The 26,518-nt window shown below is 52.7% G+C and overlaps 9 protein-coding genes across 9 annotated transcripts; 4 read left to right on the forward strand and 5 right to left on the reverse strand.

The window, feature by feature from the left end:
* Positions 1-456: 456 nt before the first annotated feature.
* On the reverse strand, positions 457-2,954 carry trm44 (tRNA (uracil) methyltransferase; the record flags this gene model as incomplete). The annotated part of the gene is made up of 3 exons (XM_025724463.1): positions 457-2,382; positions 2,649-2,699; positions 2,739-2,954. The coding sequence occupies 3 exons, from the start codon at positions 2,952-2,954 to the stop codon at positions 457-459; spliced, it is 2,193 nt and encodes a 730-aa protein (XP_025571240.1).
* Positions 2,955-8,804: 5,850 nt separating this feature from the next.
* BO80DRAFT_215046 (uncharacterized protein) lies at positions 8,805-11,905 on the forward strand. Its single transcript, XM_025714340.1, has 5 exons — positions 8,805-9,144; positions 9,303-9,423; positions 9,480-9,520; positions 9,581-10,010; positions 10,074-11,905. Exons 1-5 carry the CDS (start codon positions 9,111-9,113, stop codon positions 11,698-11,700), a joined length of 2,253 nt encoding a protein of 750 aa, XP_025571241.1. The 5' UTR covers positions 8,805-9,110; the 3' UTR covers positions 11,701-11,905.
* Positions 11,906-12,848: 943 nt separating this feature from the next.
* Positions 12,849-13,211, forward strand: BO80DRAFT_365357 (DASH complex subunit HSK3 family protein; the record flags this gene model as incomplete). The annotated part of the gene is made up of 1 exon (XM_025716193.1): positions 12,849-13,211. The coding sequence occupies one exon, from the start codon at positions 12,849-12,851 to the stop codon at positions 13,209-13,211; it is 363 nt and encodes a 120-aa protein (XP_025571242.1).
* A 154-nt stretch (positions 13,212-13,365) lies between these two features.
* BO80DRAFT_390960 (histidine phosphatase family protein) lies at positions 13,366-14,569 on the reverse strand. The gene is made up of 4 exons (XM_025717169.1): positions 14,248-14,569; positions 13,864-14,127; positions 13,553-13,771; positions 13,366-13,493 (listed from the first exon to the last, which is right to left on the reverse strand). Exons 1-4 carry the CDS (start codon positions 14,421-14,423, stop codon positions 13,427-13,429), a joined length of 726 nt encoding a protein of 241 aa, XP_025571243.1. The 5' UTR covers positions 14,424-14,569; the 3' UTR covers positions 13,366-13,426.
* Positions 14,570-14,797: 228 nt separating this feature from the next.
* BO80DRAFT_468268 (ATP-dependent RNA helicase SUB2) lies at positions 14,798-17,248 on the reverse strand (the record flags this gene model as incomplete). Its single annotated transcript, XM_025722919.1, has 5 exons — positions 14,798-15,223; positions 15,276-15,533; positions 15,584-15,944; positions 15,997-16,407; positions 17,002-17,248. 5 exons carry the CDS (start codon positions 17,246-17,248, stop codon positions 15,178-15,180), a joined length of 1,323 nt encoding a protein of 440 aa, XP_025571244.1. The 3' UTR covers positions 14,798-15,177.
* Positions 17,249-17,641: 393 nt separating this feature from the next.
* On the forward strand, positions 17,642-18,455 carry BO80DRAFT_215281 (ribonuclease P Rpr2/Rpp21/SNM1 subunit). Its single transcript, XM_025714342.1, has one exon. The coding sequence runs from the start codon at positions 17,695-17,697 to the stop codon at positions 18,283-18,285; it is 591 nt and encodes a 196-aa protein (XP_025571245.1). The 5' UTR covers positions 17,642-17,694; the 3' UTR covers positions 18,286-18,455.
* Positions 18,456-19,563: 1,108 nt separating this feature from the next.
* BO80DRAFT_448911 (uncharacterized protein) lies at positions 19,564-20,258 on the reverse strand (the record flags this gene model as incomplete). The annotated part of the gene is made up of 2 exons (XM_025721708.1): positions 19,564-19,794; positions 19,983-20,258. 2 exons carry the CDS (start codon positions 20,256-20,258, stop codon positions 19,564-19,566), a joined length of 507 nt encoding a protein of 168 aa, XP_025571246.1.
* A 1,406-nt stretch (positions 20,259-21,664) lies between these two features.
* Positions 21,665-23,049, forward strand: BO80DRAFT_215286 (WW domain binding protein 11). The gene is made up of 2 exons (XM_025714343.1): positions 21,665-21,761; positions 21,940-23,049. Exon 2 carries the CDS (start codon positions 22,039-22,041, stop codon positions 22,900-22,902), a length of 864 nt encoding a protein of 287 aa, XP_025571247.1. The 5' UTR covers positions 21,665-21,761; positions 21,940-22,038; the 3' UTR covers positions 22,903-23,049.
* A 653-nt stretch (positions 23,050-23,702) lies between these two features.
* Positions 23,703-26,352, reverse strand: nimA (serine/threonine protein kinase nimA; the record flags this gene model as incomplete). Its single annotated transcript, XM_025724464.1, has 3 exons — positions 25,857-26,352; positions 25,745-25,797; positions 23,703-25,685 (listed from the first exon to the last, which is right to left on the reverse strand). The coding sequence occupies exons 1-3, from the start codon at positions 25,906-25,908 to the stop codon at positions 23,703-23,705; spliced, it is 2,088 nt and encodes a 695-aa protein (XP_025571248.1). The 5' UTR covers positions 25,909-26,352.
* Positions 26,353-26,518: the final 166 nt, after the last annotated feature.

A 26,518-nucleotide genomic window follows, 5' to 3' on the forward strand; every position in this document is an offset into this window, starting at 1 on the left:
GAACCAACTACCATGAAAACAATGATGAATAAGAACCGCTCGGGGCTTAAACACGGTGGCTATTTACTAAATCTATAGAACCGCATGGTAGGAGTTCGGCAAGTGGATTTGATTTTGATTCATTCTTTCGTTTGGACTGATTTCCGCTAGTGCTGTCTACCCAATCTTCGGGGAATGACTGTCTCTAGTTTAGCATCCCACCCAACTCACTCTTAAGTCTGTTTCTAGGGAGCCGACTTCGCTCTGTAATTTGTCCATAGACGATAGATGTGACGCCTGTGCACATGTATGTACATTAACATCATTTCCTTCAAATCCTCATTCCAGACCTTTTCTCATCGATTTATCTATCTATCATCTATCATATGTAATCGACTACTTTTCGGGTATCTCATCTCATCTCATTTCATCTCATCTCCCATCCTCTGTATCTAGTTCAAAATAATTGGAATTACCTCAATGACCACCTTGCTTCCCCGATCCAGACCCCTTATTCAACCCCTTGGCCCTCTCAACCCAGATCTTCGCCGCCTCATCCACACCACCCTCGCGCGAACATTCACGCCGCACAACCTCCATCACTCGTTCCAAGACCGCCTCCCCATTCCCATCCCCTTTAATATCAGCATCCACCCCATGGCTCTCATCCTTCCACTCCTGCGTCGTCCGCTTCCGTCCCCCAATAACAGCCATATTCCTCGTACTAGGGATCCTCAACAAGGTCCTCTCCACCTCGTACCCGATCTCTTCAGCCACGCTCATCGTCTTCGCAGTCAAAGAGCCATACATGGACTTAAGGAAACCAGCCTCCGTTTGCTGAGCATCTTGCTTTTCCTTCCGAAGGGATTTGAGATCTCCTGACGCGGGGTTTTCAGCTTCAGTCCCTTCTGCCAACGAGACAGGGTCCTTCTTGTCCGACTTGACTTTGGGAGCCTTGGGAGGCGGGTACCGGAATTTCGCCCCAGAGAGGGAATGCGAGCAGCACGGGATAGCGATGAACGGGGATGGAGATTCCGGACTAAGGAGTAGAGCCATTAGGGGCGTCCAGACGGTGAGTTCGTCTGCGTGATTGGAGATGATGAAGGTGTCTTTTGGGAAGGTGCCGGTGTGGGATTTGATGGTGAGTTGGTCGAGGAGGGAGGGTGTTGCGGTTGCGAAGGGTTCAGGGATGTAGATTTCTTCGTGGAGCCGGGATCGCACGGACTCTGGGAATATACTCCAGGTCTTGCGTCGGCGGGCATCGAAGCCCCAGCCCGTGTAGCCTTCCATGAGGAGGACGTAGACGAGGACGCCGTTGCCGCAGGCGACGTCGACGAAGCCGGGGAAGGGGCGTTTGGGGGGGTCTTGGTCGGTGGTGGTGGTGGTGGTGGTGGTGGTGTTCTGTTCGTCGGCTGGGACCGCGCCGTACATGCTTCGCCAGAGTTCGATGAGGAACGCAGTGATGGAGAGGTCCTCGAAGACGTGCTTGGAGGGCTCGGTGCTTTCGACCCAGTTTTGGCAGAGCTCGGAGGCGTATTTGGCTTTTAGGCGGGTGTAGGTGTTTTGGACCAGATGTTGGGGGATCACGTTGTCTTTCACGGGGTTCTGGCTGCCGCCTTCTGGCTTACCTGTTAGGCGGGTGCCGCGAGCAAGGCGGATTTGGATGGTGAGGAGGGCTTGGAGTGTGCGTTCCAGACGGTTTTGGATGGGTTCGTCTGGGAATTGGAGGAAGTGGATGGACATTGTGCCAGGGCCTGAGGCGGTTTCTGGTGTGTTGGGGTTGTAGTCGTATAGGAAGGCTAGGGAACGAAGGAGAGGGTGGTAGAAGGGCATGTCCTCCTTGGAGGTGATGTGTGGAGTGTAGATGACAAGAGACCGGTTGATGGGTTGCGCATCTGAGTCTGCAGACTTATCTGTGCGTTGAGGAGGTGTGTTCGCCTCGTAGAAATGGCAGGTCTGGTCCATGACCCGGTCTAGGTTTGGATTCCTGGGGACGAGCCTCCTCACCACAGTCCTGACCAGAGTGAACCCGGAAAATTCTCTTGCGGTGATGGGTTCCACGTTCTCATCGGCAGCCACGGTGGTCTCGAGATTGCTGTTTCCAGCCTGAGCGAAGGACTGTTCTTTCTGCTGTGGTGTTTTCAATACACCCAAGCTATCGAAGAGGATATCTGCCCGGTACAGATGGCTTGAGCTCATGTTGGGGTTCGCCAGAAGAAACAAAGTCATGTCTAGGATGACCTCTGGCTTGAAGGAAAGACCATATTCGGTCAGGTCCTGCGAGGTGACCCATGGTTCTGTGTTGGTCTCCAAAACCGAAGCTGGCTCCAGCGTCTCAGCAAGTGGTTTACCGGAGAGACGGGTGACGTCTCTCGGGTTCGTTCTTTTATTCCCGGTCATGGTCTTGAGGGGGAAGTGGATATATGGTTATGATCAGTTTTGCTGTGTATATCACGAATATAGCTTCCCAGCACTATTTGGTGGTCTCTCCACCATTCTAGCACGACTGGTGCCCTTCACGAATCGTTATTCATTGCTGAAGAATTCTGCCATTGCTCTCCGATTAGTCATTCGTGTATCCGTTCATTGCGGAGAGTATAACGCAGACCTTGAAGTCGAACATTGTAAGTGTTTCTAAGTACAAGCATCAAGTCACTAGCGATTCTTACTTGCAGGCACCAGGACATGCCCCTCCATGGTATACGAGAGTGTAGAATGCCCTGCAGGAGCACCAGTGCATGAAATCTTAGTCATCATACAGGGACCTTGTAGTCATGTGACAGAGTGTTGTATACGAAGTACTTTTGTACATCATAGTGAGCCAAAAGACCCTGACTCCATGCGTCGGAGTGTCGAAAAGGGGACCTTGGGGTTCCCGAATGCCAAAAGACACCCGATAATATCCGTAGAAAGGGAGAAGAACCCCCTCCTGCGCCAAATTCGGGGTTCTGCCTCCATGGCCGTCCTATCACCATGTTTTATTGGACGCCTGCCATGTTGGGGGCAGGGATCTGGGCGACAGATTGGATGCAGCTTAATGTGAGACATGCCCCGACTTGGGCTAAGGTTGGTCGAAGGAGATCACTAGATCACTAGCATTTTGGGGGCCTGCTGACCATCGCGATGATGGGCAGATAACGCTCCGTTTCTCGCGGAGTTTGAGTTCATCATATCTCCCGCCCATCTTTTCTTTTTATTCTCCGGTCGCCTTCTTTTTGGCTCCTCGTGTATGCATGTACTATGTAGGTACGGCGTGCATAGTCGGTTAGTGTCGAGTGATAAACCCTCGTATGGGCGGCCAAGGAACACCCGGAAATGCAGGCATCGGTTTGCCTTTTGCGATCATCCGCTGAGTCAGTGGGCAGCCGACAGCTGTTTGCATCGAGGGCTCCACCTGTTGCAATCACTCCCTTGGGCCCCCTCGGATTGATTGCCTTTATTTGCTGAGAATTGAGATCATTATCATCTTGACTCATCCTTAATCTAGCATCGATGGATGCAGCTGGCAGATGTCTTCGACCCCTGAGAGCCTACCAAGGTCGCCGTTCCAACCATTTCCATGGTCCATGTCGGGTCCGACATCTACGTATCTCCGAATCTAGAGGTAGCACGAGGTTCTACCGCTCTACTTATCGTGTACAACTGTACAACCCATGTCCAGCACTCCGCTAGTGGGTATGGGATGGATGCACGAAGTATTATGTACCAACCCAGGTCGCTGTTTACTGTATGACTATCTAAGCCTCAAATCGATTCCGTTCACCTTCCCCCATGTGTTGAGAAATCTTTTCATAAAGCGGCCAAGCTTCGTGCAGAGACCGACGATCATTGCGTACTTCGTGTCTTGCGGGGTCTTGACGGAGATTGACACAGTCATGACGTTTACATGTTCGCGCTAGCTGACTAGATTCGAGGCAGTGGGCACTATCTATCAGGCTACCGTCGTTATCTCACGATTGTCTTTGCTTCTTCCCCCCCCTTTTCGTGCACGAAGGATCCGGATGACAGGTTGAAATTGTCAATGCTTTCTGCCCATGGTGCATCTCACCAAACGGCCTTGCTTTTGTGCTACGGTCAGCAAAGCTTCCGTGGGAGCTTGGGACGTCTGGCTAAGACACGAAGCTCTTCAGATTGGTGGATTCGACGTCGCCATATGTTTGTCATCACCCCGGACATACCGAGCTGTGCTCGCATTCGATGGTGCGGATAACGTGACAGATCAAAGCGGATCGCCGCAAAAAGAAATTCCCCAGAGTGTGAAAGGGAAAGGACAGACCACTTAAATCAACACGCACCACCACACTAACGGTCATCTGCTTTAGCTCGTTCCCAACGAACCATTGCTCTCTAGACGAATTGTAGCGGCACAAGCACTAAATTGCTAGACATCACTCCAGGAGTCGGTGGATAAAATTCACTAGGCGACCAACCGTCTGGGACTAGCTGTGCGCGAGTCCAATACTTCCATGGGCGACAGACTGGCAAGTTCGGATGCTAAACACAAGGATGAGGAGTGGTGGAAGTCGAAGGCGGTAGGAGTTCGAATCGTCGGAAGCTTTAGTATGACTCCGCATTAGAATGGGACCATCCGAACCTAATGGTACCGCGAGCAGTCGCGTTCACAATGCACTTGTTCAATCGGAGCCAGTCTGTGGTGAGATCGCAGACGCAAGGTTGAAACTGGCCCCGCGTATGGGCTCGGGAGTGCCGAGGTGGCTGTTTCCGGTCGAGTTCGCAGGATGAGGGGGCGGTGGCTACCACACGGTTACATTTATCGTTGGGTAGAGATCATAGGTCTTTTGACCCTGTTGATCGTGCATTGTGTGCGGTGCTCTTCCACGTATGCTGGTTCGCAGTCCTGTCGACACAACTAATTATATATCTACTCATCAAGGTTGTAAACTTCTTGATGTACAGAGTACTTCGTACCTGTGAAGTGGTGGCACCTACGGGGTACCTGAAGCCCCAAAATACCTTGCGGCAATACGTCAAACGACCAAAGTCTCGTTAGTATCTACTGTCTGACAGGCGATGCCGAAACGATCAAACCCCAGGCAGCTCAATTGAAATTTGACGATAGCGGGGTAAGACAGCCGGTGAGACATTTATGGATCAAATCTGTTGGGGCGAGATGCTTGCAGGCGTGTTATGCGAGAATTCGCGGTCCAGCCATACCTATCATGGCGGGATGCAAGGTCATGATCAATCTAGACAGTCAGTTGGTATGTACGGAGAAGTCTATGTCGGATATACTTAAAGATTGTGCAGAACCGCGACAGACAGGCCGACACATTGTTGGTCGGCGGATTGCGCGCATGGTCCGGCGAAGCGATCTAGGCCCCGATGATCAAATCCCTAAAGAGTCGATGCCTCCTGCTGAATGCATACCAATCAGCTCCTGACGAACTTTAAGCTCGGCTGGTATGAAGAAAATGTAGGGAATGCCTCATCCGGGAACAATCAGAGTTTGAAGCAGTCCGATCCAGTCAGTCTACTACTTACAGTCTTACACAGGACTACAATTTCTATCCAGTGACAGTGAATAGAGCCAGGAGGACCGGTACCAGGGCAGGAGAGAGAAAAAAAAGTTAAATTAACTCGACGGCGGCTGATCGATGTTCCAGGGAAGAGAAAAATTGCCCTGTTTCGGTAAGATTTGATCAGTACCTGACCCACTGACCGGTACCATAGATAGTAACAGCAACTAATAATTGAACAATGTGATTCGTCCTAGGTGCCCAGCTAGCAGCGAGCTAGAAGCCGGCTAGCCTGCCTGGTGGCCGGCTCCACCGGCATTGTTTTGGTCAATCCGGTGCATCACCCCTAGGGTCTGGACCAGGTGGGTTTTTTTTTCTCGCTCGCAAGCACTAAGAAGGGCAATTAATGCAGCAGTGGCAGCATGAATTGATAATGCGATCGAATTGCGATCGCAGGTTCTCTCATTCTTCCTCAAGTAAGCCAATACACTACGGAGACTAGTGAGTGCTCAATGTCTCATGTTGGGGTAAGAGAATCCACTCCCTATCCACCCTGAGAACCATTGCTCGTGAGGTGTAGATAGATGCCTATCTGAATTGAGGTGTGGAAGATCCTCAGCCTCATCAGCCATCACATTGCCATTATGTTTCCAATTTATCTATGTCAAACATACTACAAGTCAAGCCACCGGGGCCGAAGGTTTCAGTTCTCAGGAGGTAGTCCCTCCTGGATAATCTGGAACCTAGCCGGGATATTCTGGAACTCACATAAGCATATCTGGAACTTTATTAATAACCAAAGTTAGCCGCTCCTCCGGGCCATACTGTGACGATTGATGTCAATGATGAGCAGTGGCGAGGGGTAGACAAAGTATCCAGAGAACCCCAGTCGCGACCATGCAGCAAGTGGAGGGGCATATTACATTATTTACGGGATCCGTAAGCAGCAAGATACCCCATGGTTACTAAGGCAGCCGTCCATTGCAGCCATGACATCCGCCATCCATCCCTCTGCAAACAGCAAATATCCTGGTATGAGTGTCGATCCCTGCTTCGGAAGAGGGTGTGGCATGCCGGGTTGGACCACAACACCGCCTCCCCCTTCCCGATTAACCCAAGGCGGAATTTCCCAGGTGACACTAATGCAAGAGAAGAAATGCATCGATAGCATGTCAGTGTGATAGTGGTGAGATGGCTGGTCTACTGAGGCATGGTGGTTGGGAACATCAATCTATAGAGGAGGAAAAAAAGAAAAGAAACCAACGGGCATCCCTCATATTCTGAGGGACCTGGTATAAAAAGAAACGACCAGGAGAAAAAAAGGCAATGAGATAATATTCCTCGATTCTGTTGTTCGTACAACCCATCCAGTTCCTTTGAGCACTAGATTAGACAGCCTGCCTGGGGTCTTAGCTAGAAGCTAAGAATGAGCATTGGCTGGTCAAAGACCCCGTGGTCACACACCCACCGGAGGGGTTGAGTTCAGGGAGCTGAGCTGGTTCAAACAGGACCTTCAGCACAGTCCTAACTGGTCTACCCCGTATCTTGCGGTTGGTTGATTTACCAATTGCCCACCTAGTACTCTCCTCTCCTCCAGTAGGCTCTATCTAATAGGTAGGAGCGGATCCCCACGGTGTTCGAACGTGATAGAAACATCGGAGAACCCAGGGCCCGATGGATATTTATTGATCCTCTCCCCTGTTTGACCTTGTTTCTAGCTAGTTACCAGAACCAGCTAGTGCTGGCGATGAGCCTGAAAATAAGTTCCGTAGGTACAGGAGGAGGAGAACCTCCATCTGCGACCAGGACGGAATACCCGCTTATTCGTACGGTGGTGCGCTCCAGCTCCATATCGGTTGCAGCATTAGAGGCAGACTGGCCAATCTGCCCGAGTCCGATTGCAGCGGGCGAATCCCGGCCTGACCTCGACCACAGACGAAGTGGGCTCGGGTGGGTTTGGTGACGGGAGGATGTGCAGCGGTGGCCGATTGGGTCTTGGCCGCATCATGGTTGGCTCGTCCAGTGCAAGTGGGCTGGGCTGTCGTGTCTCATCAATCCATCCACATAATCAGGATCTTTAGTTGGTCCTCTGGTCAATCGTCTCGTCGTCATCGTCGTCGTCGTGGTGGTGGCAGCAATTGCTGTTGTCGGTCGTGTGGACTTGCCATGCTCAGGGGCAGCCGGCTGCACCTGGTCGTCTCTATATCAGAGATGTCAATTGTCAGTCTCCGAAATGGGGCAAAATGTGCCAGATGGTCTGCAGGAGGGGACGGCCAGCATCTCTAGTCACTGGCTATCTATAGATGAATCGATGAAATTAATTTTTCGTAGGATTGGATGAAAATCCAGCAGATCATGATCACGGTTTTATTACCTGGTAAAGATGGGAAAGAATAGTGACCAACTGAAAAAACCGGTTTCACCTGGCGCGATAGGACGTAGCGTGGACAATACTCGGAACGGGCTAGTTCAGCGTCCAAACCGACTGGCCAGGTACCGGGAATCTCTAGCTACCGTAGGCGCAGCCGTCGGTACCTCGCCAGCATCGTTCATTGATCATGATCCCATTCTTACTACTAGTCCTGCTATCATGGCACGAATGATAAGGCCGATGGATTGTTTGAGGGAGGGGAGCTCCGCCATACAGCATAATAATACCTAGACATAATCCCTAGTCATGCTAATAATAATCCTACCTATCCTAGTCATTACCATCACACAGGGTGTGGTTTGTCTTCATTTCCGATCGTTAGTATCCCCCCCCGGTGGCCGATTAACCATCATCAGTATTATTGGACTTTTTTTTTGGTCGCGCGGCCTCTCCTCGTCCTGTGCATCCCGTCTCGGGACTTGATTTTTCTTGGGGACATTCTTTCGGCCTTTTCCCTTCTGCTTTCGCTTGCAGCCCCCGTCGTCTCCCTCTCCGTTGACAGTTGTCGCTCAGTCCGCCTCTTTCAGTTCCCTGCCTCCGTTTCCGGATCGAGCCCTGGTGGGGGATCCACGGCCGTTAGAGACTTTGAGAGACAGCAAGAAAAAAAATAATAATCAAAAATAAAAAAAAAGGATACTACTCAACCGTGAAAGCCTAAAAAAAAAAGAGTGAACAAAATTACAGAAAAAGATACGCACGGCTCCATAACTCCCATTCGGGCTGCCTTTCCGCCCAAAGCTGACCGGCTTCCATCTTGCTTCTTACTCCAACCATCCGCCATCCGCCATCCCATCCCATTCTACTTACTACTGCTGCTCTGTTCCCCTTTCACCTGGTTCCCACCCCCTCCTCCTCCCTCTCGCTCCCTCTCCCTCTTACTGCCACTCTCTTCTTGTTCCCTCCCTACGGCTGAACCACCTCCTTTCGTTTGTCTTTAATTTATTTCATCATCCTTTTCGCTGTCCAGTCTTCCTTTTGTGATTCCCCTTACTTTCGTTATCTTGCCCTTCGCGCCTTTGCGAGTGTCTTTTATTAATCGGTCCCGACATCACCCTGGCTTCAAGTTGTCGGATTGCGTCCCTTCGTTCCGTGGTTAGGCAGCGTCAATCGCGCCTTTGGTCGTGGTTCAGGAGATACCTAACTCCAGTCTAATCGTCCATTGCTTTTTCCATACTCTCGTACTGGCTGGTCGGATCGCTTCTTTCCACTTTTGATCGACAACCATGGCTCCTCCGCCGCGCTTGCGCATTCTGTCAGGTTAGTTCTCAGCCGCTGCCGGAACACCACTTATCACCGATTTCCGACCACCCTTTCCCCTGGATGTTTTCTCGTCTACTCTCGCTGCCATTCAAGCGATTCCCACGTTGCGTCCTGATCCCCCAGAATGGGCCGTCTTCTAACGCGGGTCTGTTTAGTGGGCAGCAATGCCATCTCGGCGTTCCTCTCCTGGAGGCTCCAGGCGACAACCTCCTGCGACGTTACACTGGTTTGGAAATCGGGCTTCGAGGCAGTCTCTCAATACGGCGTGTCTTTCAAGTATGAACAATCGCTCAATCTCATATGATGGAAGGGTCTGACGGGGCATGAACTAGGTCGAAAGCGTTTGGAAATGAACGATTTAAGCCACGTCATGGTAAGTTTCGTGCTTTGCTACAGTTCTGACGCTCCTGTGCTAATCAGAGCCACGCTATAGTTGTTCGTACGCCCGAAGAAGCCGCATCCCGAGAGAATGCATACGACTATGTGATCCTCTGCGTCAAGGCTCTACCGGATGTTTATGATCTGGCAGCCGTCATCGAGTCCGTTGTTACCCCTCAGCATACATGCATTTTGGTGAACACAACCAACACCCTCGGTGTCGAATCGCATCTGGAACAACGGTTTCCCACGAACGTCGTCCTGTCGCTTGTTTCGGGCGTGGAGATTACCCAGATCGGAGCCAGCGAGTTTGAGCACCTGAACTCATCGGATATATGGGTCGGTGCCACGAATGAGAACACGAACGTCCCCTCTACTATACAGAACGATATGGCTGCGGCACTAGCGATGACACTGAGCTCAGGCCAGGTGGATTGCAAGGTATCGAAGAATATCAGACAAGAACAATTTGAACGTATTATAGGGTGAATATGTGGAACAGGACCTCCATACCGTCGTTGAGCGATTGCTAACTCAAGTGTTTCCAGACCCATCGCCTTTTACCCCGCAAGCGTTATGTTTGATACTGGAAATGTACAGCAACTTCTAGAAAAAGTTGGAGTGCGTCAGTTGATATCAGATGTGATCGACGAACTTCTCGGCCTGGCGAAAGCACACGGTTGTACTTTCCCCAGTGATTTCAACCAAAAGACTATGGAGAAGATGATCGCCAGTCAAAGTCCGAACAGCATGTTCCAAGACTATCAGGCTCGGCGTCCCATGGAGATCGAGACCTATCTTGGTTCCCCCATCAAATTGGCCACGGAGTCCAATGTCAAGCTCCCACGCATCGAAACCCTTTATGCAGTCCTCCATCATCTCAATACCACTAATCTGAGCAAACCTCGTGATTCCCCCCCACCTGCACTGGCTCAGCCCCCGCCCCGGATGTCTTCGGTTCCCCCGTCTGCCAGGAACGGACCTATGCGCCCGCCTCCGGGAAGGTCAAGTTCTGCAATGATGATGCCACCCTCAAGACGCGGACCCCCGATGCCCGGAATGTCACGACCACCAAGCACCCAGCCCCCGTCTGCAGGACCCAGGGTGCCTCGTGAACCGTCTTTGGAAGGCCTTGAGGAGTTTAGCCATTTGGTTGTTTATGATGATGCAGGTGATGGTGGTGTACCTGCAAATGGCGCCAACGGCTACCCAGACGGCCCATCAGGCCCTGGACCGGCGTCCGCGGGCTTGGCCTTGAGGGAGCGTGAGCTGGCGCTTCGACAGCGGGAATTGCAGCTTCGGGAGCAAGAGATGCACATGCGGCGGGGTCCTCGCAGACCTCCGCCGTCCAAGGCAGCAGCTTTCGACGAGGAGGATGAAGACGACTTTTTCGATCCCATGGATAATAGCCTGGTCCCAACAATTGACCCCGACAACGTCGATATGCTGAGTATCACGTCCCGGAGAACAAAGAAAGTCCCCAGTGCTAGTCAGATCCGCAAAAACCCGGAGCTCCTTTCGAATACTGGTGGCGGCGGCGGTGGCGGCAGGTCTGGGACGTTCAGTCGCTACTTTGGAGGCAACCGAAAGCGTGCGAGCGACCGTATCATGCAGGAAATCCCTGGCCTTCATGACTCTCTTCTAGACAACCCTATGATGGCTTACTCTTCCAACCGATATGGGTCTGTTGACAGAAACCACATGGCTGCGGGTTCTCGTACGAACTCGATGACCACGAGTCGAATGGGTGACTACCCTCCTCATCCGTACCCGCAGAGCAGGAGGAACAGCCATTCTCCTGCGGCTCCTTACGGTGGTCCTCCTGGTCCGCGAATGGGCCGCCCAGCGACTGCCCAAGACCAGAACTTCGGCCCACCCCATGGGCCCCCGAATGGCGGCCACCCGTCGCCTCCGGGGCAAATGCGAGCGCCAGTTCCTCGGCATCCTCCCGGGCATGGCAATGCGGTAGGCCCGCAGCAAGTTGAACAACAAATTGGGGTGAGCAAACCGTATCCCGCCAAGGGCACTCCCAAGCATAGAAGTCTGACCGGAAGTGCGAGCGCCAGCGCGGAGAGTGGTGACAGCGGGGCTAGCGCCAACCTCGATTCCGAGAATTCTGCTCATAGCAGCCAGATCAGCCTCGGCGCGCAGCAAGCTGCGGCCTCCGTTCGTTGAATCACGAAGCCAATCCCTCCTTCGCCCCTCTCCCAAAGCAGCTGAGCACTTACCTTGGCCCCGCTCACTGCGAACTCGCCTGGTTCCCTTCCTGTCTCCATCTTTCTTGTCCCGTCGGCTGGCGTTGGCCATCCACTGGGAATACCTCCCACAATGCTTTTTGCTTCTTATAAAGGATATACTTTTAGTGAGATGCTTTGGCAAGGAGGGCGGGAGCGGACTCCATGTCATGGTCTGTTGTTGCGGTTTTTCTACATATACACACGGGACATAGGGGTTTTCACTTTCTTCTTTTCTCGTTTGATGATTTCACTATGGAGTGGTCGGGCGGGCGCGTGCGTGCGTGCATGTGTTGCATGTGGTGATTTGCCTTTTTTTCTCCTTTCAGTTCCACGGCATTCTCGAACTTAATGAGCATGAGCATGAAGCTCCATCAGATAAATACGTTTTTGACTTTCCGCAGCTATACCACCGACGTTCATTGCCAGACACCAACCATGCATCCCTGTTTCTGCGAGACCACGTGTTGTATACTACCTAACTCGGCGCATCATCCTATTGTCTACTCTCTACCATCTCCGCTGCTTTGTTGACATGCATGCCCTCCTTTGACCTTTTCTTTTTCTTTGCCGTCTCCTTCCATAGCTGCTCTGTGCTGTTCTGTCTGGGCTTTGGCGCGAACCTTCCGCAGCCCTGTGATTGTCTCATTCATGGTCTGGTTTCTGGCGCACAAAAAGAGCAAAGGGTTGATTTATTCGGTTGATTGATTGATTTGATTTGGCTGGGTTCATGTTCCTCCAGGGTGTCTGCGAGAGGAACCGGGTCGTCTCATCGGCGCGGCAACTGCTCCATTGATTAGAACATGTCTTTGACAATAAACGAGACTTAATCGAATGACTTTAGCGACCGCATTTTGGGGCATTGGAATTGTCTGATCCATGAGTACAGCCTGCATATAGTCCTGTAGGCTGCCGGTTACCCCGGAGGTGCGCTTCACGTGACCTGCAGCAACGCCGCGGGGGTAAACAAATCCCACCCCGATCATCTCTTGCATCTTCTCATCACCAACCAACCCACGCTCCGACGTCGCCAATACCCCACTACATCCTCCCTACCCCTCGAAACCATTTCCGACCGAACCGATCACCATGCCGCCTTCCCACCAATACAGCCACTCCCAATCCCTCCCCCGCCATTCCGTCCTGCCGGGCTCCACCACCGCTCCCTCGACCATGAGCGGCGGCGCCTCGTCCATGTCGATGGCCAAGACCCGCCAGTACACCAACCTCCATAATCAACTGGCACAGCTGAATGCCAATCTGCGGGATACGGAGAATTTGCTGCGAATGACGGCCGTGCAGGCGGAGGATATGCGGTTTTTGGGTGGTTATGTGGGTGCTTTGTTTATGGGGTCGGCGAAGGTGTTGGGGGAGGAGGGGGTTAAGGGTGAGAATGTGAGTGAGAATGAGATGCAGATGCAGGGGGGTGGTGGGAGGGAGGGAGGGGAGTAGTGGGGTGTGAGGGATTGCTGTTGGGATTTGTTTTATTTGTGGTTACAAGTAAGGGTGGGGGTAGGTTTGCTATGCGATGGTAAGGGCAAGTACTCTTCTATTTGTATGTGTATGGACTGTTGTCTATATGTCTATTGTTTATGTTGCTGATATTGGCGTTTCAGTGCAGATGGGACGAGGGGAATGCCATGTCCCGACTCCGACTGAGCTTCGTCTCAGTTATCCACGACGAACCCTCCACCGAGAATGATCGCCGGCTCGTCGATGCTATGGTGCTCATAACTGGATATGTACGGTCAGCAAGATGCGCAGTGCAAGGACTTCCCCTAGAGTTCTCTCACCTCAACGTGCCCACACCACCCGCTTCCAGGATCAGCGCCGTCTCAGTCAACGGCCGTCCTGTCCAGCGCATCGCAAACGCACGCAGGATATGGCCGTGAGCGACGATGAGAACATCACCTTTTGACGAGTCACCGGACCCGTCGAAACACGGGCCGTGATACTTCTCCCTGATCTCTGCGATCAGCGCATCCAGACGCTTGATCACATCTTCAGGAGACCTATATCGCGTCAGCTAGTCATTCCAATAATACCATCACCCTGAAACCATAATAGCAACGCAACAACATCAAAGTAAAAATGAATCACATACTCTCCCCCAGGACATCCATCCTTCCAAATATCCCAAGACCCTTCACCCTTTTCCGCCCTCAACTCCCGAATCTGTCGACTCGTCAACCCCTCATAGTCACCATAATCCCATTCCCGCACCGCCTCCGTAACTTCCACCCGAGCCTCCGTCCGAATTGGCTCTTCCTCTTCGGACTTCCTCTCCCCGGACCAGGGCAATCTCTCCCGACATCCAATCTCCAGTAATTCCAGCGTACGTTGAGCTCGTGCCCGCGGCGACACATACCTATTCCTTCACGTTAGCAAAACTCAACTCATCAACCTCCTCCCCAAAGCCTCAACCCCAAAACAAAACCCCAACACACAAAAAGCAAAGAACAACCTAACGAAAAGGAGGATGACATACACATGAACCAACTTCCTCGGCGCAATCAACCGATCATTCCCCACCAGTGCCTTCCCCGTCGCCTTAATACGTTTCTCCCCGTTAGCCGTAAGCGCCAGGTCCGTGATGCCGGTGTGTCGACCGTTCAGGGACCATTCGGTTTCGCCGTGCCGGATGATGAAGCATCTAGGTGCCATTGTTTATTCCTTTTCTGGTTCTTTGATTTTGTTTTTCTTTTTGTCTGGCTTTTGGTTGTTTAGGGTGGTGATTGGAAGGGTGAGGGGAGAGTTTGTTGGGGGAGTTGAGAGGATTGAGGCTGTGGTCAGCGGGGGATGGGGATCGGAGGAGGGAGGGAAGAGTTGGTTGGATGGCTGGTTGCGTCATAGGTTGGGCTCTTATCGATAGGATCGGAGTGGGTGGGTGGGTTTTCTAGATGCGGATGGTACGGAGTAGAGTACGGAGTAGTGTGGCACTGGTATGGATATTTTCCATAGTAAGTAAATCATTCGAGGAAAGGTGATGGATGTATGCTCGACATATTTGAGTGATGTAGTATTGCAGGGAGTGAATTGTTAAATGGATCGTTGTCTGCTGTGGAGGGAGAGAATAGATAGATAGCACCTGTCACAGTTTGTGGTGAAGGACTAAGTGTAAGATAGTATCCTGATTCAATACTCAACACTTGATAATACAGCTGTCATGCTAAGAGGCACTGGCCCAGAGACATTCCAGGCATCTAGTATTAACCTTATCATGAAGTACGCTTTTCCCAGATAGCCCGATCCCTTCCCAGCGCATGCCAACCAGTGCCCTCCAAAGCGACGAGTCAAATAGCAACCGAACCATCACGCCAAAGGAAACGCGGAAAACGAAGACGAAAGCCAGTGATCAAATTCAACTCATATTCTCCTGTTACATACTTGTTCCAGCGACCATGACCCAGCTCCCCGTCTAGGCCATGTAAGTGCTAGAGTCGACGCCGCCCTCGGGGTATTCCCTAGCATTGGTTAGTGTGCATCCAGACAACACATCACGCAGGCGCTACTTACGGAAGGGCAACCTCGAATCGCTTCTCAATCTCCTTGAGCACCTTCTCGTCATCCTCGGTGCTGACGAACGAGATCGACAGACCCTTCGTACCGAAACGACCCGCACGACCCACACGGTGCAGGTAGGAGTCGGCATCAGCAGGCAGATCGTAGTTGATGGCAAGGTTGATACGCTCAATATCGATACCACGGCCGAACACGTCGGTCGCGACACAGATACGCTTGTTGAACTCCTTGAACTCCTTGTAGCGTTTGATACTGCCAGGCATTAGTCATGGCCGAGGAAATGCGCAGATTGGGACACTTACCGCTCCTCCTGGCTCACGCCCGAGTGAACCGCGATACTAGGGAAATTGCACTCGCGCAAGAGCTTGTCGAGCTCATTGGCACGGAGGGTACTCTTGACGAAAATAATGACCTGGTTGAACTCGAGGCTATCCAGAAGCTCGTTCAACTTGCGGTTCTTCTCGGCTTCGCTGAGCTTGATGTAGTACTGCTGCAGACCGTGCAGAGTGAGCTTGGTGTCGTCATCAACGTAGACCTCGAGCGGGTTTCTCATGAACTTCTTGCAGACAGGCCGGATCTCCTGAGAAAGGGTGGCACTGAACATCATGACCTGCTTGTCGGCGGGGGTGGCGCGGAAGATCTCCTGAACGTCACGACGCATATCTGTAACAATCAGCAAGGGTAACGCATTAATGCTGGACATGTGCGCACTCACCGATCTGATCCAGCATCTTATCACATTCATCGAGGACGAAAGCCTTGACGTTGCGCAGCGAGAGCTTCTTCTCGCGGACCAAGGCATTCAGACGACCGGGAGTACCGACAACAATGTTGGGGTAGGACTCCTTGTTGGACAGCAACTCGACGTCCTTCTGGATGGGGGTACCTCCGTAGAAGACAGCAGTCTTCATGTCGGGCAGGTACTTGCTGAAACGAGCATACTCGTTCTTGATCTGGTAGGCCAGCTCACGCGTGTGGCACATGACCAGGATGGAGGCCTCACCGGGAACCGGCTCCAGCTGGTGCAGCGTGGTCAAAACGAAGACCGCGGTCTTTCCGAGACCGGACTTGGCTTGGCAAAGAACATCGACGTTCAGGATGGCGGTAGGAATGCAGACTTGCTGGACTGTAGTGAGGCGGTATCGTATGTTAGACTTGTACTCGACCCATAAGTTTGGAGAAAAGAAAAAAGCAATCCGCGTCGCAGTGTCCGTCCATCCCCGAGGTGTCGGTTCCAGAATATGTATAGCATGTCCGTACTTATTGTTTCCACCAACGACAAAAGTCAAATCAGGTTGTACGAAGTCGGCAGTTGAATCAGCTGCGGTAAGAGGTCTTATTCAGAGCTCTCCCCGCAGGCGGCAAGAGGACGAATGCCGTTCAAAGAACGGTGGCAAAGCGTCCAACCCGTGTTCTTCGGAAGCACGCCACAATGTGCCCGGAATCTCTACAGGCGGACCCAACTAGGATATCCCCTGAACACGGTGCTGCCGGAATTCACCAGCGTAAAGTGAAGCAAACAAGCAGAGGCCGTAGATGCACTACTACCGCAGGGCGACTCGTCTTGTGAATGACGTGAACAGACATCCTCATGCCGCCCGCATGCTGAAGCGAGACAGGTGTCCCAGAGCGACTATAGATATTCCCCGCGGAGATGGACGGACGTTGGAACATGGAGCAATGGAGGGAGGCTTTGGGAAAGAATACGTGATAAACTAACCCTCCGATGGATGTTCGAAACCGCAATCGGTGATGGCACGTAGGAGTTCCTCTTTGAGCAAAAAGTCGCGGAAACCGGTCGAGTGGATACCGACATAGCTTCCCTTCTTGTCCGGACGGCCGCCAGAAACCGTCAAGTCGCCCTTCTTAGCCTCTCCATTGGAGGCAGGAGCAGCGGTGGTGGCCGCGGCGTCAGTGGTCTGAAGTTCCTCGTCGGAGTAGTCGATGAGATCCTCTTCGTGAGACATGGTGACGGATAGTGTTGGAAAAAAGGTGTTCAAGAAAACTCTGTTGCTGTCGCGTCGTTCCCAAAGGCAGCGGAGCCCAGGGTAGATGTCGTCGAGAAAGAAACGGGGGCGAAAAGCTAATGCAAATGGTAGTTCTAAGTCGGAGATGATGCGAAACCCTCCTCTTGATGGTTGTGAGATGAATTGAGGATGGGAAAGGGCCGAGGCGCGAAGGAAGTGGATGGAGATGAAGAGAAGGTTGTCGACGCGCGAAGGGATGGAGCGGCTGAGCCTCCGACCTCAACCTCACGTGACTGAGTCCATTAGTCACCGCAGGCTGCCAACTCTCTTGCCGCTTGCGGTTAGCGCGGGACGGTCACTCGTGAAGCTTAGACCCCCGCGCTCTTCTTTCATCTTTTTTTATATGCTTGCTCTTGCTTCGAGTCATCATCTCATTGCTCATCACCATGGCTAAGGCTAAAGCAAAGGGCAAGAAAGTCTCGGCGGGGGGTGCGCACCCTCACATCCGTGCGCGAATCAATTACCTCTACAATGCTGCTACGTTCCTTCAATCAGTAGCGACGCCTCTTACGCAAGCGCAAACCGATAAGAGGGACGAAAAGGAGAACAACACCGCAGTGCAAGCACCAGCGCGTATAGTGCCCCAGATGGCGAATCCTGAAAGCGTGTCGGAAAAGGGGCCCGCTGGCCTGTCCAGTCAAGCGACCACCGAGCATCTGCCTCAACTTTCCCGGGTCTATATGTCGCAAATGCGTGGCGTCTCTCTAAAAACGCAACTTCGACTCCCCGTCGACGTGAAGAGGTCGTTCTGCAAGCGCTGCGATACGCGTTTGATTCCTGGTGTGACTTGTATGGAAGAGATCCGAAACGCCAGCCGCGGCCGCAAAAAGCCGTGGGCTGATGTTCTAGTGGTCCGTTGCTCTACATGTGGAACAGAGAAGCGGTTTCCCCAGACAGAGAAGCGAAGCAAAAAGCTATCGGAGCGTCGGAAAGAAATACCGCCGCAGCCGAAAGAGGAACCTACCGCGGGTGCTTGATCACCTAGCATAGAAAACTTATGACTCTACGACACATCGTCTCCGCGTCGCCTCTGGGCATCTCACTTTCAAAATCGTGGTCCCGGCATGACTCGCCCTTGAATGCGGGCAATCGGAATGGTTGTAGAACCCCATGCAGCCAATCACTTGCCAGAAACCTCCGAGGCGGATCTGGTGCCAGAGGCGTCTGCACAGAGACCCAAGAGAGTTCTGCGTGCCATGCTATAACTCGGCTGTTAACCCCAAGAAGGACAAGCGCCAGGTGGCGCGTCATATTCAGGCTCAAGGTATCTGGGGCAGGGGTAAGACACCCACAAATAATCAACAATGGCCTTGCAGGTCATAAAGATGCGTGGAGAAAGCCAGCACGAGACAAAACAGTATATATACAAACAACACATTTGGCCAGGGCCTCCGTAGTCCTATTGCCATGAGGCAGTGACTCATTAAAAAGGCGCAAGCTCTGAGGCAGCGGGCGAACAGGTTTGCCAACCGATATTCGGATTGACCCACAACGGCTTTCGCGAGATGACATGCAAGATAAAGGTTCGGTGGAGAAATAAAAACAAACGTGGGTCACATCACTGCAAATGAATTCCGCTCAGTCAAAAGGAAACATAAAAGATGGATGCTCGTCGGGGAATCGCAACATGATAGAAGAACACCGCGTCATCAACTTCGTAGAGTGAAACACGTGAATCATGAAAAGGAGCCGCGCTCCGAGTAGGCGACAGACAAAACAGGTACTCCAACGCTATCAACACCGTGCGATCCTGTCAGTTTTAGAAGTTGGTTTCAGAAGCCAAAAAATAGCCGCGAGGCAGATATCCCGGTCTTTAAACAGCAGTCCTCTCCAAATACACGGACAAAGGGAAACAAAGTAAAACCATATAGCTCCTGCGTGACCGCGATGAGAACCAAATCAGCATGTAGAACGTTAGCACACAAGGTCATAATAACACAAGGTCCGCGAGGACACAACCGGTTTATCAACACGCATTTTGTTTGTTGGTCGTTCTTCCTTTTCAAATGAGTTTCGATTTTGCAGTGGCCGTTATTAGCCACCTGGGTCGCTGTAGAAGGGGGTATGTGAGTAACATAAGGCGTATAAAGCAGATCGTCTGGTCGTCAATAACAGAAGGGATTTGAATGCAAGACCCTTCGGAGCAGAAGAACGATGAAATAACTTCAGAGGGGAGTCGAGGAGGTGAGAAAATCCCAGGATGGGAAGGCGCTGGAATGAGGTGTGTAAAGAAGAGTATAGGATAAGGTGGTAGGTCAGTGTCTCCGACGGGCGGCTTGGTCCAGGCGTTGATCGAGACCTTCTATACGGCCACGATATGCTTTCACAATTTCTCTGATATGTCCAATCTTCGCAAGCTCATTCTCCAGATCATCAATTGAGGCAAGAATAGAACGGGTCCGGGCAATCTGGGCATCTGCATTGCGGATGACGTTGCCTGCGCAATCGTAACTGTTTTGAATGGAAAGCTGCATCTGTTCTTCTAGCTACTATAGGTTAGAGCTTGAAATGACCGAGCGATTATTGAGGGGTACATCAGGGAATTAACGCAGCGGGTATGGTATGGCTTAGGAGACCTGAGTGGTTGCAAGATTGTGATTGAGTGGGATCGAAGAGGAACCACATAGAAAGATTCGCAAGTAGGTGGGGGAACAAAACAAGAGATATCACCTACATCATCAAGGCGATTCCGAATCTGCTGTTGCAATCCGTCCAACTGATGTGAAAGCGCGCGTAGGCTCATCGGATCCAGAATTAAACGGCCGTGACTGCTGGCGGCACTGGCGGCGCGCGAACTGGAGTTGCTGGTTCGGCCGGTCCCTCTGCCCCTGGCAACACCATTGGCACCGTGGCCGCCCTGCAGAGCGATCTGTTGTTGTTGCCTCAGGATTTGGATCTCGGAGGAGGTGAGGCCAAGCGAAGTGTCGGGAATCGAGGCTGATACGGACATTTGGTCCCGGCAGAGACATGCTCCTACAGCGACAAGAGTCTAGGAAGCGCCGGTCGTTCTCGTAGTGTGAAGATAGAACGGACCGAAGTTCATGATGAGAACCGAGGTGAGCAAGTGGAAGATCTCATGAGCGAGCGTCGGAGAGAATGATTATAAGAGAGACCGGAAAGAGAGGGAAAGAAAGAGATGTAGTCGTAGGAAAAACAGGCAAGGATAGACACCCCCGTGAGATGGAGGGGGGAACCAAGTCGAGATCCGGTCAATGGCGGAGTCTGTCAGTTCCCCGAAATGGATGAAAATCCCTTCAGCGAATTAAGGTATCATTGAAAGCCAAAGGAGGGAGGCCAGAGAGGGGACGAGGCTCGACGATTGGATCGTTGGCGGCAGAGAAAAAGGAACGAAGCAGGCGGCCCCCGTGAGTCGGTCGGGGTTACACTGACGGTGACGATGGGTATCGATCCGATCCCCAGGAAGGAGTCTGGCACGAGGAATCCAAGGCAGACGGATCAAGGGTCAGCCTCGGAAGACGGCTGGAGAGCGGAGGGAAAGGCGGAGGAGGGAGTAGGGGAGTCGAGGCGAATGCGAAGCGGAGGATGTGGTTGTAGATATCTGGTGGTGAGGGAACCCCGTCGGAGGGGAAGAAAGACACCGAGCAGCAGAAGCAACGAGGTAGTGATAAGATCAGAATGGGCTTGCCATTTCCTGAAGAAACAAGCAAAGACAGTTGTGGAGGGTTGATGCCTTTTGCGCCAGGTCTTGATCTGGTGGTTTAGTTCCCTCCTAGACACCGAGGACTGCTGGAGAGGTCGTTCGTGCTTGGTGGAGAGGAAGGACTTGGTCTATACCGACAAGATCCTCACCGACGCGGGTCGGTTGGCTGATGCGATCCGGGCTCCCTACAATTGAGAGGATGCCATGAGCGGTAAATACCGGATCGCCTCGAGGACTCCAATCACGATGGGGATCATAAAATTGTTGGACGAACGGCCGTCTGGAGGGAGCGTGACTGACTGTTCCCAACCGGGCAAGCATCTCTCCGCCCGCAATTTCGACTTGATCGCATCGCGGAGACCTTCTTCCACTTCTTCCTCTCCAGCGTCCTTCTTTCCTGCCCACCCAATCACTCGATCACCTCCTCCTTACATCCTTCCAGATCCTCCAGCCAAGGCGACTCTTCTTCTCCAATCAATTCTCCATCCGAACACCTGACAAAAGCACCTCGCCAACCAACTTCCCCGAACTGCCGCACCAAGCGCTTCTTCAACCGCCATCCAGACGCCCGTCCTCCAGCCCCCCATACTCAAGCGGACCAGACCTCTGCATTATTCGACAGAGGAATACCACTGCGCTGCCCAACCCGTGAGGCTAGAGCCTTGTTTCCTGGGGTGTCGTGACCTCCGTCCATATTATTGGTCTTGGCCAAGGTTCCGCAGCTACAGCCGGCTTCGCGAATCCGCTGCGCCCGTGGTTGGCTTCTCATGCAGCTTGTCTAGCTATCAGCCTGTAAGCAGTTCCCATTTCTCTTCTCCATCGTCTAGTCCGCTGCAGGAGCTTTCTCATGGCCATGCAACCACCCCGAGCTCGTCATACCCTGCCCCTCCCACGCCGGAATTCCAAGCTCCATTCAGATTTCGTTGATATCGGAGATGGAACCAGACTGGCTGACAATTAATATATTCAGTACCCACATAGTTGCCTAAGCGGACCGAATAATCTCCCCGGAATAACTGCCATCCTATCTACCTCACACCCCATACGGGACGCCTCATAAACCTACACCATGCCCAAAGACAAGGAACGCAGCCTAAACCCCGCGGCGGCACAACGGAAGCTAGACAAACAGAGGAGTCTGAAAAAAGGCAAGGCGGAGGCACAGGCCCGTCGGAATGAGAAACTAGCCCGTCGCAACCCGGACCGCATCCAACGGCAGATCAATGACCTCAAATCCGTCGAGGAATCCGGGCAAAAACTACGACCCCGTGACCAGGAGCTTCTGGAAGCTTTGGAACGTGATCTGCGCGCCGTGCAGAAGGCCAGAGAGGCGTTGGGCGATAAGGCACCCAAGTTCGGAAGCTTTGAATCTAGACAGGGCGGTGGTCAGCGTGGGCGCGGGGATACTGCAGTCCTCGGCAAACGGAGGCGAGATGGCGGCGGCCGATTTGGGCAGGAGAGCGAGAGTAGCGATGAGACAGATGAGGAGGTGAGAAGGATACCCATGCCGAGGGATACGCCTCCGCCTATCCCGCGACAGCCCCGGAAGGGACCAGACAGCCATCAGCCTGCAGGTGGTCGGGGCCCGCACGCTCTGCCGGCGAGACCGCCCGTCGTCGAGTCGAAGACCGTGTACGAGGCCAAGCCGGAAATCAGGAATCTCCGGCAAGAGGCTATCAACAAGTTTGTGCCTGCCGCCGTCAGGGCTAAACAGGAATCCATCCGAGGGCAAGGCAAGCTCCTGGAACCGGAGGAAATGGACCGGTTGGAAAAGGCAGGGTATAACGCTGGTCCTGCCGAACCCGAGCGGAAAGAGTCCCCTGGTCCCGCTGCTGATGAGGACGCTCAACGACTTCTGGAAGAGGAGGAGAGGCGGTTCAACCAAGAGCTTCGATCCGTGCAAATCGAAGAAGTCGAGGACGAGGAAGCATGAGTCTTACGAGGCATTGTAACTATAACTGGACATGATACGAATCGGGGCATTCCATTTCAATACCATCCGTCCACAGTAGAATTTTCAAACCAGCCATATGTAGTCACGAGTCTGCCTCGGGGATATGCACGAAGGTGAAAGATTTGGAATGAGATAGCAAAGACCAGAGTCTGCCATTGCAGAACTTAACAAAAATCACAATCGGTATGTACAACAAGTACACAGGAGCCCTTCCTATTCCATATGTAGCCCAGGAGTCACCCAATGAACACCAACCGTAAAACACCATTTAAATGGAAAAGGAAATGTGGCTTTCAAAAGAGTGGCCAAGGATATTCAGGCAACGGCCGTGTCAAAAGGCGCGAATCATCCAAGTAGAGCTCCGGAGTATTTACTCGGTGAGTAATCCAAGCGGGAGACGTCAAATGCAATATCTGTACAGGTTCGACGGAAGAGAAGTAAAAGCAAACAACAAGGGCATCACGGCATTAGAGAACAAAGGAAAGAGGGGATTTCGGGGAGAGATGATAAACGACGATGCGGCGCAACAAAATGCATCCAAGTTCCATGACTGGCATGGCCAACGTTGGTCTTAAAATCGATCCACCCAGCCGTAACTCCAAAATATGTTTCGACTATTAATAAATATGGCGTCCCCAATCGGGAGTACCCAAAAGCCTGCTGCAGCTACTCCCGCGGGGCAACCAGCGAAAGATGCTCGCAGTCGCTGTGTATGAGGGATAGTGGCATGATGCGAAGGTCGGACAGAAGAGGCGCCACTAGGTTTAGGATGGCTTGGGTTACCTCAGGTTGCGGATAACCTTTCTGCCACGGGCCAAGAAGGGACTGGGCATCTCGTCCCTCTCCGGATCCCACACCGCTGGGGGTTCTCGCTCGCTCTGTTTCAAACCAGTACGAGAGTCGCTGGAACACCGCTTGATCTCGTCAATCGGACGGCCACCGGCACGCGCCTGTGCTAATTCGACCAAGGTACGACCACCCATGTTGCGCTGCATCACGGCCTTGTACATTTCCTCTCCGCCGCCGTTAGCCTTCGAGGCTAGCTGCTTGATGCCTGTCTTGCGGGTGGGCGAGCCAGCGTCGGCAGCCAGGTTTGCTGATGACGGGATCTTGGACAAACGTCGGTGAGGCGATCGAGACTTGGCATCCCTCGGGTGATCACCGACTGACATCTGGGGCAGTCTTGATCCGTTGGTGGGAAAAATCGGGGGTTGGGTGCTCAGTTTCTGCATGAAAGCGGCCGTGTTCTGGCGGAGCAGTGGCCTGGGCGGCGCCTTGAAGGGGTCGGGCTTGACCTTGGGGCGAGTCGGAGAAGGCAAGTCGGGGATGTCGTCTTCGTCGTCGGAGTAAGCCAGGGCCGGCTCCCACTTTGAGCGGTGTCGTTCGGCCTCTGCGAAGATGTTCTTTCCGGAATGAGTCCCGGAGGTGCGACGAGGGGACAGAGAAAGTGATGCAATCGAGATCGGGGAGGGTTCTGCCATCTGAACATCCATAGGCGACTCGACCACGGTTTTCGAACGATTGAAGGGGGTGCGGGTGGCTTCCTTCCGCGGGGCCTTGTTTGCTGCAGGGGATTCCAATGACAGCTGGCTGATGTCAGTACTGGAAGGCGGATCAGTGTCGTCGTTGCTCATCGAAAGCCGGGAGTCATCGCTGCTTGACCGGAGACCAGCCTCCTCCCGGAAATTAGCGCTTCGCTTCTGCTTCTCAAGCTCAAGCGCAACTCGGTCCTGGACTTCGAACTCGAATCTCTTGCGGAGCTTTTCTAGTTCACTCTGCACCTGACGATCGATTTCCAATCGGGCCTTCACCTCCCACTCGCGACGCACTGTATTCTCAATATCGGCTTTCATTTGCTGCTTCTCCTTTTCGAGCTTTGCATACGCTTGCTCGACATCACGAGCCTTGGCCAAAGCGCTCTCTTCACGCTTGCGAAGAGTCTTGGTCAAATCGGTGACCTCCTTCTCCTTGCGCATCAAGCGAATGATGGGCAAATTGATCAAAGCAGCGGTATCGGGACGGTGGTCTGGGTTGACTCGCAGGCAGTTTGCAATGACATTCTTGAGCTCGGGAGAGTAGAAGTCGGGCAAAGGAGCGAATTTCCCTTCACGAATTCTTTGCACAAGTTGAATATGTGTTCTGGCATTGAAAGGCGGCTCTCGCTGACACAGTTCGTACATGATGCAGCCGACGGCCCAGATGTCGGAGCGCAGGGTGTATTTCTCCGCCGCGCATATCTCGGGGGACATGTAGAAGGGAGTACCAACGTAAGTCGAGGCAAAATCGTGGGAGTTCATCAGTTTTGAGAGGCCAAAGTCGCCGAGTTTGACGGTGTTGTCGCTGCCGAGGAAGATATTCTCGGGCTTGAGGTCACGGTGGAGGATAGTCATCTGTGCTTGCTTGCCTTTGAGACCCGATGCCTTGGGCGCAGGTCCAAGTATGTTTGACCCAACATCGACCGCATCCGCACCATAGTGACAACGGTACAAAGCGGTCACCAACTGGGACAAGATGCGCCAGACGAACTCCTCTTCGGCGTATTTGTTTGTCTTCTTCAGGTTCTTGATGACCATGCTGAGATCGCCGCCGCCGCAGTACTCCATATAGAGATACAAGTCTTGGCTAGCCTTGAGGTGTTCACGGTGGTAGTAGGCGACGATGTTCGGGTGTCGAAGGGAGCTCAGGATATTGAACTCGGCCGTGAGCTGCTCTCGTTCCTTTTGGGACATCTTGATGTAGTTGATTTCCTTTCGACATAAGATCTGGATGATCGGCGCCATAAGTAGGGCTTCATTTTGTCAAAAGGGGTTCACAATCTTACGAAGCCATCTGTCTTTCGCCGAACTTTGCGAATGATCCCAAAGGAACCGCAACCTGCGCATGACTAATTAGCCTAGTGACAATGAAAAGGATAGTGGTTCAGGTGTATGTACCAATCTTCTCAAGCACCTCATACTTGTCTGCCTCCGCCAATGCGATTGCCATTGTGGCTGTTGGATGAGTCGGCCACTGACAAGGAGGTAAAGGATGGAGGTAATGATGAAGGAGATGAGAGGAGAGGAGATGAGGAGTAGGCTATTGCATTTATGGACCGAGGCTGTGGGACTGAGACCTGCTGGGTTAGTAGACCACGGTGGTGGAGTGGCACATGTAGTTGAGTTGTAGATTTCAAGAATGTAGGCATGCAAGAGGATGGAAGTGCTGGATGTTTGGGTGCAGGGCTGTTGCTGAGCAACGCATCTTGCCATAGCCCTTTCCTGCATGCAGCAGGCGGTCGGAGTGTGGGCGGTGAGCAGGGGTTGCATCACTCTCTGCCCGGATGAGTGGATGTTGGTGCGATGGCTTCACTGGGATGCATGGCTGGGCCTGCATGGGGTGTCAGACAGCCCCTCTCCGTGAAGTCCGCGTCCGATGCTTGATGATGAATCTGCAAGGAGGGGGATTATTTGATGGAGGTTTCCAGGGAGGCTCCCAAGGCTCCCTTCCTGGCGTGGCAATCGCAGCTCCACGTGATCCCGGCTTATCGATAAGCGGATGGCCTCGGCGGTCCCGCCATTCGGACCTCCGGCATCTGCAACGTTTGCCTCAGGACATT

This window comes from Aspergillus ibericus (assembly GCF_003184845.1).
Source record: "Aspergillus ibericus CBS 121593 unplaced genomic scaffold BO80scaffold_51, whole genome shotgun sequence".
Taxonomy (NCBI): Eukaryota; Fungi; Ascomycota; class Eurotiomycetes; order Eurotiales; family Aspergillaceae; genus Aspergillus; species Aspergillus ibericus.